Source organism: Podarcis erhardii (genome assembly GCF_964252035.2).
Source record: "Podarcis erhardii genome assembly, chromosome: 15".
Classification (NCBI taxonomy): domain Eukaryota; kingdom Metazoa; phylum Chordata; class Lepidosauria; order Squamata; family Lacertidae; genus Podarcis; species Podarcis erhardii.
In genome coordinates this window covers 4,521,351-4,536,649 of record NC_138505.1, presented here as the reverse complement: position 1 = coordinate 4,536,649, position 15,299 = coordinate 4,521,351, and the positions used below count along the sequence as shown (strand labels likewise).

Here is a 15,299-nt window from a genome sequence, read left to right as displayed (position 1 = left end):
GTCACATCCTGCTGAATGTAAGGATTAAGGGGGAGAGGCTTCACCAGATGAATATCGGCATGTTACACGGCAGCCACGCTGGGGAGAAGCTGCAGTAGTTGCAATTCCACCTGTCACTTTATTGAAGATAATTTCTTTTTTAAAAAAGCACAACAATCTGTGCTCTTGAAGTAAGAAGCAAAGAATTGTAGCGTTGGAAGGGGTCCCCCAAGAGGTCATCCAGCCCAACCCCCCTGCCATGCCTCTTGCTTGCCTGGATGAGGGATGGAGGGGCGTGTGTATGTGTGTACTCGAACAGAGGAGACATATAGACAGACTGCCTTACATTGAGTCGGACCATTGGGGTCCATATAGCTCAATATTGTCCTCACTGGCTGGCAGCAGCTTTCCAGGGTTTGGGGCAAGGGGGTTGTCCAAGCGCCAACTCGAGATGCCAGAGATCAAACCAGGGGTGTTCTGCATGCAAAGCAGGGGATCTGCCACAGAGGGATACAGCCGTCCCCTTCAAAATAGGCTTAAGATTCTAGTCCTCATGGTTTCGCAGTATTGTATTCGCTAGTAGCTAGTTTCGCTAGTAGTCGCAGTATTGCACTCTACACTAGAGTCCAAGCAAGGCATGAAAAAAGAAGTGTGTCTACCAGGGCATGTGCAGAGTGTGCCCACTTTCTCACTAGGGGATTGGGTTTCCCAGCCGGGGATCCTTTTTAACCGTAAAATACGATGAAGGTTCATTTCAAATGCTTGTCCTACTCAGAATGCACCCACTGAAATTAAGGGAAGTTGCAGGGGTTGGTCTAGATGTCCCTTAGGGTTCCCCTCTAGATCCAGAATTCTGTGACTAACTTAGATCCATTGATTTCAGGGTGTCTCCTTCCCGCTTTGCCTGGATGCAACCCTCCGCCTACAAGTGGAAACAGAACTAGCCCTACGGAAAAGGCCTTTGCACCTTGCTGGGCGGCAGGTATTTGGGGGCAGAAGGCGGGGAGAGGCGGCAAAAATTTATTCCGTGCCCCCACGAGAGCTTGGATGTGCACAGAGGGGGCTATTGTTTGGCAGGGCTGTGTGCCAGGCAGCCGAGACTTTATAAGAGCTTCCCGCTGGCATCTCACATGCCTACGAAGAAGCCAAAGTCTGGATCCGTTCAGCCCTGCCGTCGGGGAAGAGAAAATGGTGAGTGAGGACAAGAACCCCGAATCATGGCCGGCGGGGCTGCACCTCAAGAGCCCACCCTACGTAAGTAGTTCACTTTAAAAGTGAGTGGGGGGAAGGCCACCTCATTTTTTAAACCCCCCATTGGGTCTCCCGTTCCTTTAACCGCTGCTCAGCAGGCAGGAATCCATCAGGGGAAGCTCTTTCCAGCCTTGTGTGGTTGCCGTGCACAGTGGCGGGGAGAGAAGCTGCACCGGTGGGATTTCTGCCTGCTGCCTTGCTAGGGGGTGGGGTTGAAACGCCCAGAGTGGGAATGCGTACGGTTATCGACCTGCCAATTTTTTAAACTCTTCGGGCCTCGGTTCTCCAGCTCGACGAGAGCACCCTTAAGCATGTGCAGAGTGCAAATGCGGAAACAGGCTGACATGTCACAGATTTTAGAAAAGGGATTTCAGGTGCTACTAGATGCCATCAACCCCCTTTTTCTTTCTTTCTCTCTCTCTCTCTTCTCACCCCCTTCCCCATTTTTTGTTCAGACTCTCCACTCCAGCCTTGAGCTGGCAGAGCCTCCTGTCGCCTCGAACCGCAAGCTGGTGATTCTGATGGTGGGCGCTGTCTCAGCTCTCAGCATCAGCATCGTGGGAGTCCTGCTGGCCACCTACCTCGGGCGGGCGGACTGCGTCCAGGTACGATACGATACCATAATCTTTATTGTCATTGTCCCATACAGGACAACGAAATTGAAAAAAAAACTATATCAGACATTCAAAAGCCAACAAGCCTGCTATCCCAGGTATCGCAGCCTGGTTAACCCCCTAAAAATACCCCATAATTAAATACAATACAGTGGTACCTCAGGTTACAGACGCTTCAGGTTACAGACTCCGCTAACCCAGAAATAGTACCTCGGGTTAAGAACTTTGCTTCAGGATGAGAACAGCAATTGGGCTCTGGCGGCGCGGCAGCAGCGGGAGGCCCCATTATCTAAAGTGGTACCTCAGATTAAGAACAGTTTCAGGTTAAGAACAGACCTCCAGAACTAATTAAGTTTGTAACCAGAGGCACCACCGTATACTCGCACAGAGTCTACCTTACACTGCGTTTAAAACCAAAATTGCATTTGGGTAGAAACTGTTTCTCAGGCGGCTAGTCCTAGTCTTTATAACCCTGGACCTTCTTCCAGAAAGCAGAAGCTGAAAGAGATCATTTCCGGGGTGCGCACTATCTCTGCAGCTTTCTTATGGCACCTGGAAGCATAGATTTGATCCAAGGTGGGAAGAGCGCACCCAATTATTCTCTCCGCAGTCTTTACAACCCTGGACAGCATTGTTTTTTCCCTGGCTGTGCAGCTCCCAAACCACACACACAGATCATAAGTTAAGACACTCTCAACAGTACAATGGTAGAATTCCATCAACAGGTCCTTTGAGAGATTATTACGGAGGACAGGCGATGATGGAGACAGCGCCTACCTTCTGCTTTCATCGGTGGAAGTCCTGGTGGTCTAAATCCAGCACGTTCTGCCTTCCGCCACCTTCGGCCAGGGCAGCCACATTTCAATCTTTTCCCCCTGCTTCCTTTCTCGGCAGAGAGACGCCTTCAGCTTCCTCCCTCCCCAAGTCAACGTCCAGAACGAAGCGTCTCTCTTGTTGGCGCTCAGCGAACTGGGTGAACAAGGCGTGGCTCCAGGGATCACCTGCGACTTGAGAAACGTGAGTTGCAGAATCGCCAGTAGGGCCAGAATTAGTGTCGCAAGAGGCTATGGGGACAGTGTTGCTGTTTTTCTCTCCCAATGGGGTCTCCTTAAGTTGTCCAGTAAGTGCGTTAGCAGTCACTGAACCGCACTAAGGTGGATTTAAGAACATAGAAAGCTGCTTTGAGTCAAACTGGTGGTGGATCTATCCCCTAAGTGTGTGTGTGTGTGTGTGTGTGTGTGTGAGAGAGAGAGAGAGAGAGAGAGAGAGAAAGTATTGTCTGGGAAAGCAGCTTTGCAAGGTCTCTCTAAGTTTGTTGTTGTTGTTTAGTCGTTTAGTCGTGTCCGCCTCTTCGTGACCCCCTGGACCAGAACACGCCAGGCACTCCTGTCTTCCACTGCCTCCCGCAGTTTGGTCAAACTCATGCTGGTAGCCTCAAGAACACTATTCAACCATCTCGTCCTCTGTCGTCCCCTTCTCCTTGTGCCCTCCATCTTTCCCAACATCAGGGTCTTTTCCAGGGAGTCTTCTCTTCTCATGAGGTGGCCAAAGTCTTGGAGCCTCAGCTTCAGGATCTGTCCTTCCAGTGAGCACCCAGGGCTGATTTCCTTCAGAATGGATACGTTTGATCTTCTTGCAGTCCATGGGACTCTCAAAGAGTCTCCTCCAGCACCAGAATTCAAAAGCATCCATTCTTTAACGATCAGCCTTCTTTATTGTCCAGCTTTCACTTCCATACATCACTACTGGCAAAACCATAGCTTTTACTATACGGACCTTTGTTCGCAAGGTGATGTCTCTATTTTTTAAGATGCTGTCTAAGTTTGTCATTGCTTTTCTCCCAAGGAGCAGGCGTCTTTTAATTTCGTGGCTGCTGTCACCATCTGCAGTGATCATGGAGCCCAAGAAAATAAAATCTCTCACTGCCTCCATCTCTTCCCCTTCTATTTGCCAGGAGGTGATGGGCCCAGTGGCCATGATCTTTGTTTTTTTGATGTTGACCTTCAGACCATATTTTGCGCTCTCCTCTTTCACCCTCATTAAAAGGTTCTTTAATTCCTCCTCACTTTCTGCCATCAAGGTTGTGTCATCTGCATATCTGAGGTTGTTGATCTTTCTTCCGGTGATCTTAATTCCGGCTTGGGATTCATCCAGCCCAGCCTTTCGCATGATGAATTCTGCATATAAGTTAAATAAGCAGGGAGACAATATACAGCCTTGTCGTACTCCTTTCCCAATTTTGAACCAATCAGTTGTTCCATATCCAGTTCTAACTGTAGCTTCTTGTCCCACATAGAGATTTCTCAGGAGACAGATGAGGTGATCAGGCACTCCCATTTCTTTAAGAACTTGCCATAGTTTGCTGTGGTCTCTAAGTTTTAAGGTATCCAAAGTGCATTAGAGTTAATTAAACCACCCTGAGGTTCTCTTAAGAGCATAGGAGTATCTCTTTTATTCATTTGAAATGTATAGCTTACATTAACGTAACACCATTAAAAAGAGAGAGCTGAGAACACGAATAACCTTTGCAAAATGGATCGGAGATGTAGCGGAAACAATAGCCAGCTGAACGACCCGAGTGCCGTAAAATCAGACCTGGGGACAGGGGGGAGTGTGGGATTCGGGGTTTGGGGGCTTCCTCTGCAAGATGCTACCTCTCTGCCCCCTCTCTCCCCCCACAGCACTTGATGGTGTACCATGGCCAGCCAGAAGGGTGTGTGGCCCGAAAGATGGAGGTGTCCGAACCACTACCCTCCTGCCAGGAACTGGAGGCGTACTTCCAAGCTGTCTTGGTGAGGATCGGCAGGTGTCCTGGGGGCGGTTCTAGGCACACGGGGCATGTGGCTTGGAGTTACGGCCCTTACCCTGAAAGCAAAGCAAGATCCTAGTCCTCAATGTTTTGAGGACAGGGCTGATTTGAACAGGAACAGAGGAATTAGTAAAGGTCCATCTTGGGAAACTGAACCCGGGACCATCTGTTTTCGAGGCATCGGCTCTGCTGCTGAGCTGCGGCCCTTTCCTTAAAAGTAATTCTAAGATTCCGGTCCTCATGGTTCTGAAAGAAACACTGACATATAATTAAATGCAGCATCTCAAAACAAAGCAAACATGGGTCATCCCCTGCCTTTGAACTGTTCTTTTAGACATAATTAATGCAAACATGATCAGTAGCTGTTTGTTATTTTATACATTTTTTACTTTATACATTTTTATCCGTATGGAAACTTGTTGAATAATAATTCGGTAATAGTTGATCTCTGGTTTTATGTATACGGTTTTAACTGTACGGTTTTATGTGTTACTGCTGGAAACTGCTCTGACCCCCCCCCCCTTGAACGAATATCAATATACAACTGTTGTTATATAAACCAACAAATGATACCAGCCGGTTAAAAGCGATTCAACAGCACAGACCCTGTGCATGTTTGCTCTGAAGCAAGCCCCACTTGTTCAAAGGTTTTTACTACCAGGTAAACAGGCCTAGCGGGGGTTGCAGGCTTAGAGCTGTTTCATCTGACAACAGACTGCAGTTTAACTAAAAAGGTGCCAACTAAGAGCCAGAAAAAGGGGATGACTCATCCTTCAAGGTTTATTTTGGGTGGGGGTTGGGGATCCGAAGAGTCTTGCTTCCAGCTTCAAGATTTGTGGACTGGGGTCTCCTTCTTCAGATGCATGAAGTATCATCTTGAGTTGCAAATACAACACCCACAGGTGCTCAGAGGGCTGGTTGTGGCTGTCAAGTCAGAAGGGAGTTTGCAGCAAGTTTAAGGACAAGTATACCTAACAGTTACGTAGCAAGGTTGGAGCAGCTAAACCAAAACGGTAAAAAAACACTAAAGTCAATAAGCAGGGAGTCCCAGAGATCGGTGCTGTCCTATTATAGGACTGAGAGTGTGTGTGAATACAGAAGCAGCAAGGTTTCTGTGTGTACAGAAATAGAAGCGGGAGAGAACACACACCCAGAGGAAGAATGGTTGGTGAAAATCTTGGAATACGCAGAGATGGCAAAATTGACGGCACTGATAAAAGATACAAATGTAGAATGTTTTAAAGAAGACTAATGGGACACGGGTGGCGCTGTGGGTTAAACCACAGAGCCTAGGACTTGCCGATCAGAAGGTTGGCGGTTCAAATCCCCGCAATGGGGTGAGCTCCCAGTGCTCGGTCCCTGTTCCTGCCCACCTAGCAGTTTGAAAGCACCTCAAAGTGCAAGTAGATAAATAGGTACCCCTCCGGCGGAAAGGAAACGGCGTTTCCATGTGCTGCTCTGGTTCGCCAGAAGCGGCTTAGTCATGCTGGCCACATGACATGGAAGCTGTATGCCGGCTCCCTCGGCCAATAAAGCGAGATGAGCGCCGCAATCCCAGAGTCGGCCACGACTGGACCTAATGGACCCTTTACCTTTTTAAAGAAGACTGAAAACCATTTCAAGTTTTTATAAAAAGTGACTTCCCGTATGTGAAGACCACAGCGGGGATTGAAGTGTAAGAAAACAGCAGAATATATTAGGAAACACATTAGAAATTCGGTAAGATGGAACCTTAAAATGCAATTGTACGTAACTTGAGTTATATTGAGAGCATGAAGCGAGAACATTGTATGTAGCAGTTGTCAAACCTGCTTTTGCCGGCTCTGTTTCTTGTCCTGTTGCAGAAAAATGCCACGCTGGGAATCACCTCGGAGGTGCAGATCGTGGGGACTGCATCGCTGGGCAGCCTCACCACCCTGCTGTGTAGCAACAAGCCCACCTACCTGGTCAACAGTTTTGCACGTAAGTAGGGCAGAAAGCAGGGACGCGGGTGGCGCTGTGGGTTAAACCACAGAGCCTAGGACTTGCCAATCAGAAGGTTGGCGGTTCGAATCCCCGTGATGGGGTGAGCTCCCGTTGCTTGGTCCCTGCTCCTGCCAACCTAGCAGTTCGAAAGAACTTTTAAAAGTGCAAGTAGATAAATAGGTACCACTCCGGCGGAAAGGTAAACGGCGTTTCCGTGTGCTGCTCTGGTTTGCCAGAAGCGGCTTAGTCATGCTGGCCACATGACTTGGAAGCTGTATGCCGGCTCCCTCGGCCAATAAAGCGAGATGAGCGCCCAGAGTCGGTCACGACTGGATCTCATGGTCAGGGGTCCCTTTACCTTTACCTAGGGTGGAAAGCTGCCGCTGGAGTGGACTGTACAGACCATACCTCTGTCAGAGGGGTGGGGGGAAGACAGAGAGAGGTCTGGATATCTGATTTAGGAGCGAGAAGCAAGATTTGAACTATAAGTCCCAACAGCAGCAGCAGCAACCCTGGCCACTGGGCCAGTGCTTGCTAGGGCTGATGGGAGTTGTAGTTCAGCAACAGCTGGAGGGCCGAAGGTTCCCCACACAGTGGTTCTCAACCTGTGGGTCCCCAGATGTTGTTGGACTACAACTCCCATCATCCCTGAGCTCTGGCCTTGCTAGCTAGGGGTCATGGGAGTTGTAGTTCAACAACATCTGGGGATCCACAGGTTGAGAAAAGCTGGTAGAGATGCCCAGATCTCTCTCTCCCAGTACAAATCCGACCGATGTAGTTTGTAAAATGCCAAATTTTTGACGATGCCAAAAGTTCCTCTAGTCCAAGGAAGGCTAATCCCTGGTTTGGGGAGCCAGTTTGCACATACACACCCAAAAGAATTTGGATCAAGATTTAAAAAATGATCAAAGTAGACGCAGGATTGCACACAGAAGCCTTCTGGCATCAAAGACGCCCTTTGGTTGGAAAAGGGAGAGTTTATATCACAAGAGCCCTTTGGCAGAACAGGGTCTAGCATCGCACACTAACACAACAGGGGATGCATTTCCTAATACAGTGGTGCCCCGTAAGACGAACGCCTTGCAAGACGGAAAACCCGCTAGACGAAAGGGTTTTCCGTTTTGGAGGCGCTTCGCAAAACGAATTTCCCTATGGGCTTGCTTCGCAAGACGAAAATGTCTTGCAAGTTCCTGCGGTTTTTTCCCCCTCCCCCCCCCTTTTTCTAAGCCGCTAAGCCGCTTATCAGCTGATCCGCTAAGCTGATAAACCGCTAAAAACTGCTACACCGCTAATAGTGCTAATCTGCTAAACTGTCAATGGGCTTGCTTCGCAAGACGAAAAAACCGCTATACGAAGAGACTCACGGAACGGATTAATTTTGTCTTGTGAGGCAGCACTGTAGACAGGACTTGTTGAGCCCACCTCTTCTTTAAAAATATTTTATTTCCCCCATTTCTTTGCAGCTTCTCCAAGGCACACCATGAGCAGAATTGCTTAAAAGAAGTCGGGAAGTTGTGCAGACCAGCAATCAACATCTCCTCTTGCCTCCTCCCTGCAAAACCCCCAAGACAAAGGACCTCGCCTGAACCTGTCACTATTGATTTCCCCCATATAGGAAAGTATGTGGGGAGGGGGCCGAGACCCTGTTTCACTGCAGCTCAAGTTTGTATGTGATTTCCCCCCTCCCTGCAACTCCTTGTCATAACCAAATCATTAGCAATAACAAGATGATAAAAAAAAACTGAAAGGGTGTTTGTGTGTCCGTTTCATGCTAGAGTGTTTTGAAAAGGCGAACTTGAGGAGCAGCGTTGGAACAACGCAGACACAATTCTGCACTGGCACGGACCGCGATATTAAATTTCCTGAGAATCTGAGCAAAATGCAACACAAGGCAGCTCAGCCTCCCTTATTCAATGTGGCACGTGCCCTCTGGCGGGAGAAAGGATCATTGCATCGCACAGAAATCTACCCTTTGTTTCCATCACCCAGCCAGGCAGCCCCTCTTGCTGGAGAGCTTAATCTCAAATATTAAATATCTTCCGGCACTTGCCAATTTGTGGCCCTCTGCCCGGTCATTTGCACGATATTTGCATAAACCTCTTGTGCTCTGCATCGCTGCTAATTTGCCGCTTGACAGCCGAGGGTCCCCAAGTTGGCTTCTTTCGGTGTTTCCTGCAGAAGCACAGCTGCCTCACCAGAACATCTGGGCTCATCAACTAAGGAAGGTTTGCAGGAGCAGCAGTACCCATCGGCTATGAAAATGATGGAGTTTTCTTCACTTGCCCAGCTGCAGAAAACTTCCCTGGCCTCCAGTAAAATTAAAGCAAGCTTAATTTTTAAATTCCATTTAGGCTATTTATATACTGCTTCATCACAAGTGTCTCAAAGCTCTGATTTCATAGAAACAGAGAACTGAAGAGTTGGGGGTCATTTGGTCCATCATCCAGCAATGAAAGGAGCAGCATCCATCAGCTTCTGAGTCGGTTCCACTGTTGCCAACAGCTCTTGCTGTTAGAAAATTCTCCACGATGTTTAGCCAGAATCTTATTTCTTGTCATTTGAATCCACTGCCTTCACTCCTTCCCTCTGGATCGGAGCATTAAATGTACATTTCCCTCTCTCACAAACCAGGGTTCCTGGCTTACACTAAAGATTCCAAGATATGTATATATAAAAAGTTTATGCAAATGTCTCCTGAGGCTACGTTTCTGGGGTACTTAGGTTCCTTGGGGCACTGACTTTTCCTGGTTAGTTTCTGAAGCGCTCTAGGAAGTTCCGACCAAATTTTTTGCAATCTGCTAAAAGTTTCCCTCATTGCACAAACCAGGAATGTGGACTTACGCTCTGCTCAGTTTCAAAACAAGGCAACTTCAGACATGGGTTACGAGGCTGGCTTGTTTAACTAACCACTCGGCTGCGAACCACGATTCCTGCCAGAGCCCTGTGCAACAGAATAAGTCGGCTTTCTATGAAAGGGAAGCTGATCTTAGGTTCTGCTTGCCTTCTGGCTTCGCAGGACCTTGAACCCTTGGCTTTGCCCCTGCTCAGCTAGAATGTGGCATCCTTGCATTGGCAGCTGGTTCCTGTGGGGTCAGAGGAAGCCGCCCATCTCCTTAAAATAAGATTCTAGTTAAATAGGAATGAAAGCAGCTAACATTTGGGGCTCAACGCTTTTTTAAAAAAGGGGGGGAAAGAGGGATTTTCCTTGGAGAGTGACTCAGTCATTTAAAAGCACCAGATGGCAAAATTCAATTTTTCAGACCGCATGATATAATTTTGATACTGGCTGCTGGGAAGTATCTGTTGGGAAGGAGTTTATGAACCCATTCATGGCTATGGTAGACATTCAGCCATAAGGACTAAAAGGCCTCGGCTCCCATCAAGTCATGTAATCCAAATCCATCCAAACTGATGGCCGTTTTTTGTAATGAGGTTCGTAGTTGAATGGTTTAGAATTGTAAGCCTTCAGGTAGGGACTGACATATTCTCCATGTATGTAAGACAGTCTGGAAGCCTCTTTGGCTGAAGAGAGGGGTGCAAATAAATAAAGTAGTGCCCCGCAAGACGAACGCCTTGCAAGACGGAAAACCCGCTAGACAAAAGGGTTTTCCGTTTTGGAGGCGCTTCGCTAAACAAATTTCTCTATGGGGTTGCTTCGCAAGACGAAAAAATCTTGCGAGTTCCCGCGGTTTTTTTTCCGCCCCCTCCCCTTTCCTAAGCTGCTAAGCCGCTTAACAGCTGATCGCTAAAAGCCGCTAGACCGCTAATAGCACTAATCTGCTAAGCTGTCAATGGGCTTGCTTCGCAAGACGAAAAAACCGCTAGACGAAGAGAATCGCGGAACGGATTCTTTTCGTCTTGCGAGGCACCATTGTACATACAAAAACTGCAAGCCCCGTGAAAAACTCCGCAACTCATCACATATTTATATAAATCTACACACAGAATACACTTGGGATGCTGCGTGTGGTTCAAATCACCTCGCCTCAAAAACGATACTGTAGGCTTCCGGGTTAGCGCGAACGGCTAATGGCGGATTCCCTCCGAGCTCCGGAGGGAATCGGCTCTACTGAGGACGGGTCTTGCCGTGCCGGCGACACGGGGACCCTCAGAAACCGCAGGCGCGGAAGCCTGCGGACTTGGTGACTCGGTGGGCACCTTAAGCGCCCTCCCCGACCCACGAAGAGCCTTTTTAAAGGCTGCGGAGAGGGTACGGAGAGTGGCGTGGTGCTGAGAGTAGATCGCTACCTCGGTAGAGCGAAGCCGCAAGCCATGGCCGGAGAGCGCTGACTTTCTTCCCAAAATTTGGACTGGATAACAAAGGACCCGTGAGTAGTGGAATTTGGACTTTAAAATTTTATCCTGTGAATTCGGCACGATCGGGGGATGTGTTAAAGGGAAGTCCGCACCCCCTCTACTTATTGACGTTTCAAAGCAAGGAACGGAGAATTAAGGCGGAATGAATACTGTTTTGATGATTTAAAAGTTTCTCACAAATTTGATAGAACAAGATTTTTGTGCTGGAGAGAAAGGGAATTTGGAACTTTGTGTGTATCCCCCCCAAAAAACCCGGGAGTGTCCTATTTGGGTCCCGGAGGAAGAAGTGAAAGGAGTTTGACAGCTGTCAAAGAAGCTGTCAAACGGGCGGACAAAGTAAAGAATTTTGCTATTTAATAACTCTTGGAATTAAAGCTGATACATTTGGACTGAGGCGACTGGAAACAAAGTATTGATAATAACAAAGTAACAGATTATTGGAAAAGGACTACTAAATAACTGAAAGCCCCCTAGGGGGAATTAGTGACATTACAATGGCTGCAGAGGGAAAATTACTGGCGGAGATAGAAAAAATGTTCTTTCTCGTGGGAATCCTGCAGGAGCAGAGTATGGCTCTGAGTAAAGTTTTTATGACCTTGAATCTTGAAACAAACAACTCTGCTGAATGCACAAAGGAGATGCATGATAAAAATTCTGCAGCTGAGCAGGAAGAGATGCCTTTGGAATTGACAGAGAAAAAAGAAGGAGTTCAGACACTACAAGTGGAAAATATCAACCAAGAATTTGCAGCGTTAGAGTATGAGCAAGAAGACCTCTGGATTACAGACCTGCGAAAGATGAGAAAGAAGAAGAGAGAAGCCCCTGGAGTACTTGGAATATTAAAACTAGAAAGAACAAAGCAACATGATTGGGACTTTTCTCTTGAGTATGGAAAAATAGATGGTCTTTCGCAGCAAACACTCTTTAACATTCTGAATGAAAGAAAATATGATCTGACTCTGACTGAACTCCTTCGGGGTCTTAGGACCATCAAAGAGGACTACCAATATAGTTGGCAGAGAGGGACTGACAGAGAATCAGACGCCTCGGACGTGAGGAATCCGGGCTAGAACTATTTTTTGTTTGTTTTCTGGACATTTGTCTAGGAAGGGACAGAAACCGGGGCAGGGGGGGGAGAGAATAGAATTATAAAATGTTATGTTTTGTTTTACTTGGTCAATGGGACCTATAATTAATATAATAAAGGGAAAATTTGTGAAGGGGAAGTTAGACCGACCTTAAAAAAAAAAAAGAAATTATTGATTATAAGAGAATTGGATAGTTGAATATAGATAAACAAAAGAATTTAATTTTCAAAAGTAATGTGAATATTTTTAAGAGGTTAGGTAAGAACTTGCTGAATCAATATTGGAATTGGGATGTAAGAGGAGGGGGTGGGGGGAAGTCAATGAAAGTGGGTAAAGAAACTTAGGGTATGTAATTGTATATGTGTGTTTGTTTGTCTTTGTCTTTGTGTGTGTGTCTGTTGTTATAAAATGTAAAAACCCAATAAAAATTATTTAAAAAAAAAAAAACAAAAACGATACTGTAGAGCTCTTAAAGGTCCAGAAAAGGGCCACCGAAATGATCTAGGGGAATGGAGTGACCCCCCCATGAGGAAGGTTTGCGGCCTTTGAAAGAAAGGGCAGGGCAGAGGAGATGCAACAGAGTTCAAACTGTGGCAAAAGCAGAGAGAAGCTTTTCTCTCTCACAGTGCAAGCTGTCAAACTGAGTCAAAAAGGCAGCCGATTCAGGATGCGCAAAAGGAAATCCTTTGAACACCTGGAGGGCTGCAGCTTTGGGGAAAATGTGTTCCAACCCATAAGCCCACCTGCTTCCTAGTTTCCCCTTTTTTTGTCACAGGCGCTAAAGCCTTGCGTCTGTTGAAACCAGAAACTTGAGTTCTCTGTCCCGCCGGCAGCTGGAAGTTTTCCGGTGGCCGCAGTGCAATCGCGGACGTGTCTCTCAACCTCTTTGCGCCGATTTCGCGGCACGAAAACGAAGGTGCCTGCACGCAGGGAGGGGGACGGCGCCATTTTGTCGGAAAGGAAAGGGAGGTTAGGAGACCGGCCGTTCTGACATACACGAACCACAGCTTAATGGAAGCGGGCAGTGGAAAAACACAATGCCGCAAAGAAAATTTAAGGTTTTTATTACCCCCTAAACCGCAACCCAAAAAAGAAGAGAAGTTCTACCCACCCACCCTGACCCATAATAACCTGGTGACTCTCCCTGCCTCTCCCCAACTAGCCCGGAGAGAAGATTACGGACACTGATGGCTAGAAGGCTAGGTGAACTGGGGCATGCAGAGCCGGCGATGCTCTTGACTGAGTAACGGGGCTGAGGAGAGTTGGGGGCGCCACTGAGGGCCCCTGGCCTGCCCCTCCTCCCCACATCATTTCTTCTCCTCCTCTTTCTTGTCTTTGTTCTCCTTGGAGGCCTGCGAGGCCAGGGAGCCCATGGCGTTGCGAATGGCCTCGTTGTTGGGGTCGACTCCCGGCAGGTTCTCCAGGACGCTCTGCAGGAACTCGGGGTCTTGCATCACATCGTAGTCGTCCTCTTCCTGGACGCGGGAAACGTCCGTGAAACAGATAAAAATCAGATTGGAAGGAATTTAAGGATTATTTGCATAAATATTGTAATATAAATAATTAGAAGTCACCTGAAAGCACCAAATAGGCCTAGGATTAAAATTGGATTTAATTGCAAGTAAGTTGGTTTTGGAACAGTAAGAAAAGAGAATAAGATAGTTAATTGCTGGAAATAATTTTAGTTTAAGAATGATACTGGAGAGCTGTTACATGCAGATACAATGAAATTCAGAAGGGAGGCATCTGAGGAAGTCAATTAGCAATGTAAGAGAGATTGGGTTTTCAAGGGATATGTGTTTAAGATTTCTTTTTTGTTTTTCTTTTTTAGTAATGTGTTTTCTCTTGTGTCCCCCCCCCCCCTTTTCTCTCTGTTGTATTTGTTATAATTGTGGAAAATTTAATTTAAAAAAAATTTGGGAAAAGAAACAGATAAAAATCAGCATCAGAGGCACTGCTACCTTTCTGACCTGCCCTCCACCGGTACGTCTCAAGGTGGGTCACAACGGCCCTTGCAAGAGGTTTAGTGGTACTTTGGATATAGCTTATAGCAGAAGAAATGGTGGAGAACTCTGTTGGCAGGAGCCCCAACCTCCATCAACGGAGTACTCTTCTAGACGACAACTCAGTGCTGGCTGGGGGTGTGGGAGTTGTAGTTCAGATCTAGAGGGTTCTGGTTTGGCAGAGGCTGCTCTGAGCAAGTGGACACAGGGGAAAGAGGGAGGATCTGCGGCCACTGACCTTTGTCGGTTCTGACGTGTCCATATCAGTGCTGATATCCACCTCCGCCGACTCACCTTGTCCAAACTCTAAGAGGAGAGAAAACATGCACAGTTTAACAACCTCTTCTCTGCTACAACCAAAGCCCACAGGTGGGTTTCAAACACCAACCAGATTAATGAAGAGCCAATCACAGAGCCTCCGCTTAAAGCAGGGGTGTCCAAGCTTTTTTCAAAGAGGGCCAGATTTGATGAAGTGAACATGTTTTTGACTTTTTCTTCGGATTGAAGTTGTTGAGCATTTTTTTAAGATTGAAGCTGTTGAGTTTTTTTCCCAGATTTTACCCCAGCCACGGGGCTGGACTTTGGACATGCCTGGCTTAAAGAGAGGGAAGAGATTCAGTCTCCTTGAGACCCACCCTGAAAACACACCATTTTTATCTCCATTATTTCAGGGTGGGGATCTTCTGGCCCTCCTAATGATCCTATCGTGTCTGAACACTGGCCACACTCCATTCCCCTCTCAAGACTTCAAGCTGTTCCCCCAAACTTAGTAACCAATTCACATTTTAAGGGAAGCTTTTAATATTTTATGGATTACTGTATTTTAATATTTTGTTGGAAGCCGCCCAGAGTGGTTATTATTTTTACCAGAATTAAAATGGGGTGCAGCCTTCACCCTTTATTTTTTACTGTCTGCAAGAGGAATTGTTCCCCTCCTCCTCCTGGGATGTTGCTGCTGGTACCTGCCGCCCATGTTCCTGCATGAGCTACTGTTTGAGCACAACCCTAAAAGGAGATGAGGCTGGAACACTTTAATTCATGCAGAGTTGGAATGGGCAAGGTCCTCTGCGGCCGATACTTCTCTTCTGGGCACAACTGAGAGATACTGTTCTAGTGTTTTGGAGGAGGGAGAGAATACTCCTGACTATACAAAGGGCAAGTGCTCAAGCCGCCCCCCCCCCAGAAGCCTTCTCAGCAGCTGCCCTGCCCCACTGGCAAAGGTGGTGTTCCTGATCCGAAGGCGGGGCCTACGCTGGGTGCTTCTCGCCTGCGA

General features: G+C 47.3%; 2 protein-coding genes across 3 annotated transcripts in view; one reads left to right on the top strand and one right to left on the bottom strand.

Moving 5' to 3' along the window:
* Positions 1 to 701: 701 nt before the first annotated feature.
* On the top strand, positions 702 to 10,127 carry LOC309330008 (uncharacterized protein). Of its 2 annotated transcripts, XM_081841395.1 has the most exons (7): positions 702 to 961; positions 1,057 to 1,233; positions 1,686 to 1,835; positions 2,739 to 2,861; positions 4,526 to 4,636; positions 6,498 to 6,615; positions 8,082 to 10,127. In XM_081841395.1, exons 2-7 carry the CDS (start codon positions 1,168 to 1,170, stop codon positions 8,114 to 8,116), a joined length of 603 nt encoding a protein of 200 aa, XP_081697521.1. In that variant the 5' UTR covers positions 702 to 961; positions 1,057 to 1,167; the 3' UTR covers positions 8,117 to 10,127. The 2 variants fall into 2 exon arrangements, with proteins under 2 accessions (XP_081697521.1, XP_081697520.1); XM_081841394.1 differs by having other exon boundaries at positions 702 to 1,233.
* Positions 10,128 to 13,122: 2,995 nt separating this feature from the next.
* Positions 13,123 to 15,299, bottom strand: part of PSMD4 (proteasome 26S subunit ubiquitin receptor, non-ATPase 4) — a 7,409-nt gene continuing 5,232 nt past the window's right edge. Inside the window, 2 exon segments of the mRNA XM_081840768.1 lie at positions 13,123 to 13,498; positions 14,265 to 14,396. Coding sequence (XP_081696894.1) covers positions 13,331 to 13,498; positions 14,265 to 14,396 — 300 coding nt within the window. The 3' untranslated portion in view covers positions 13,123 to 13,330.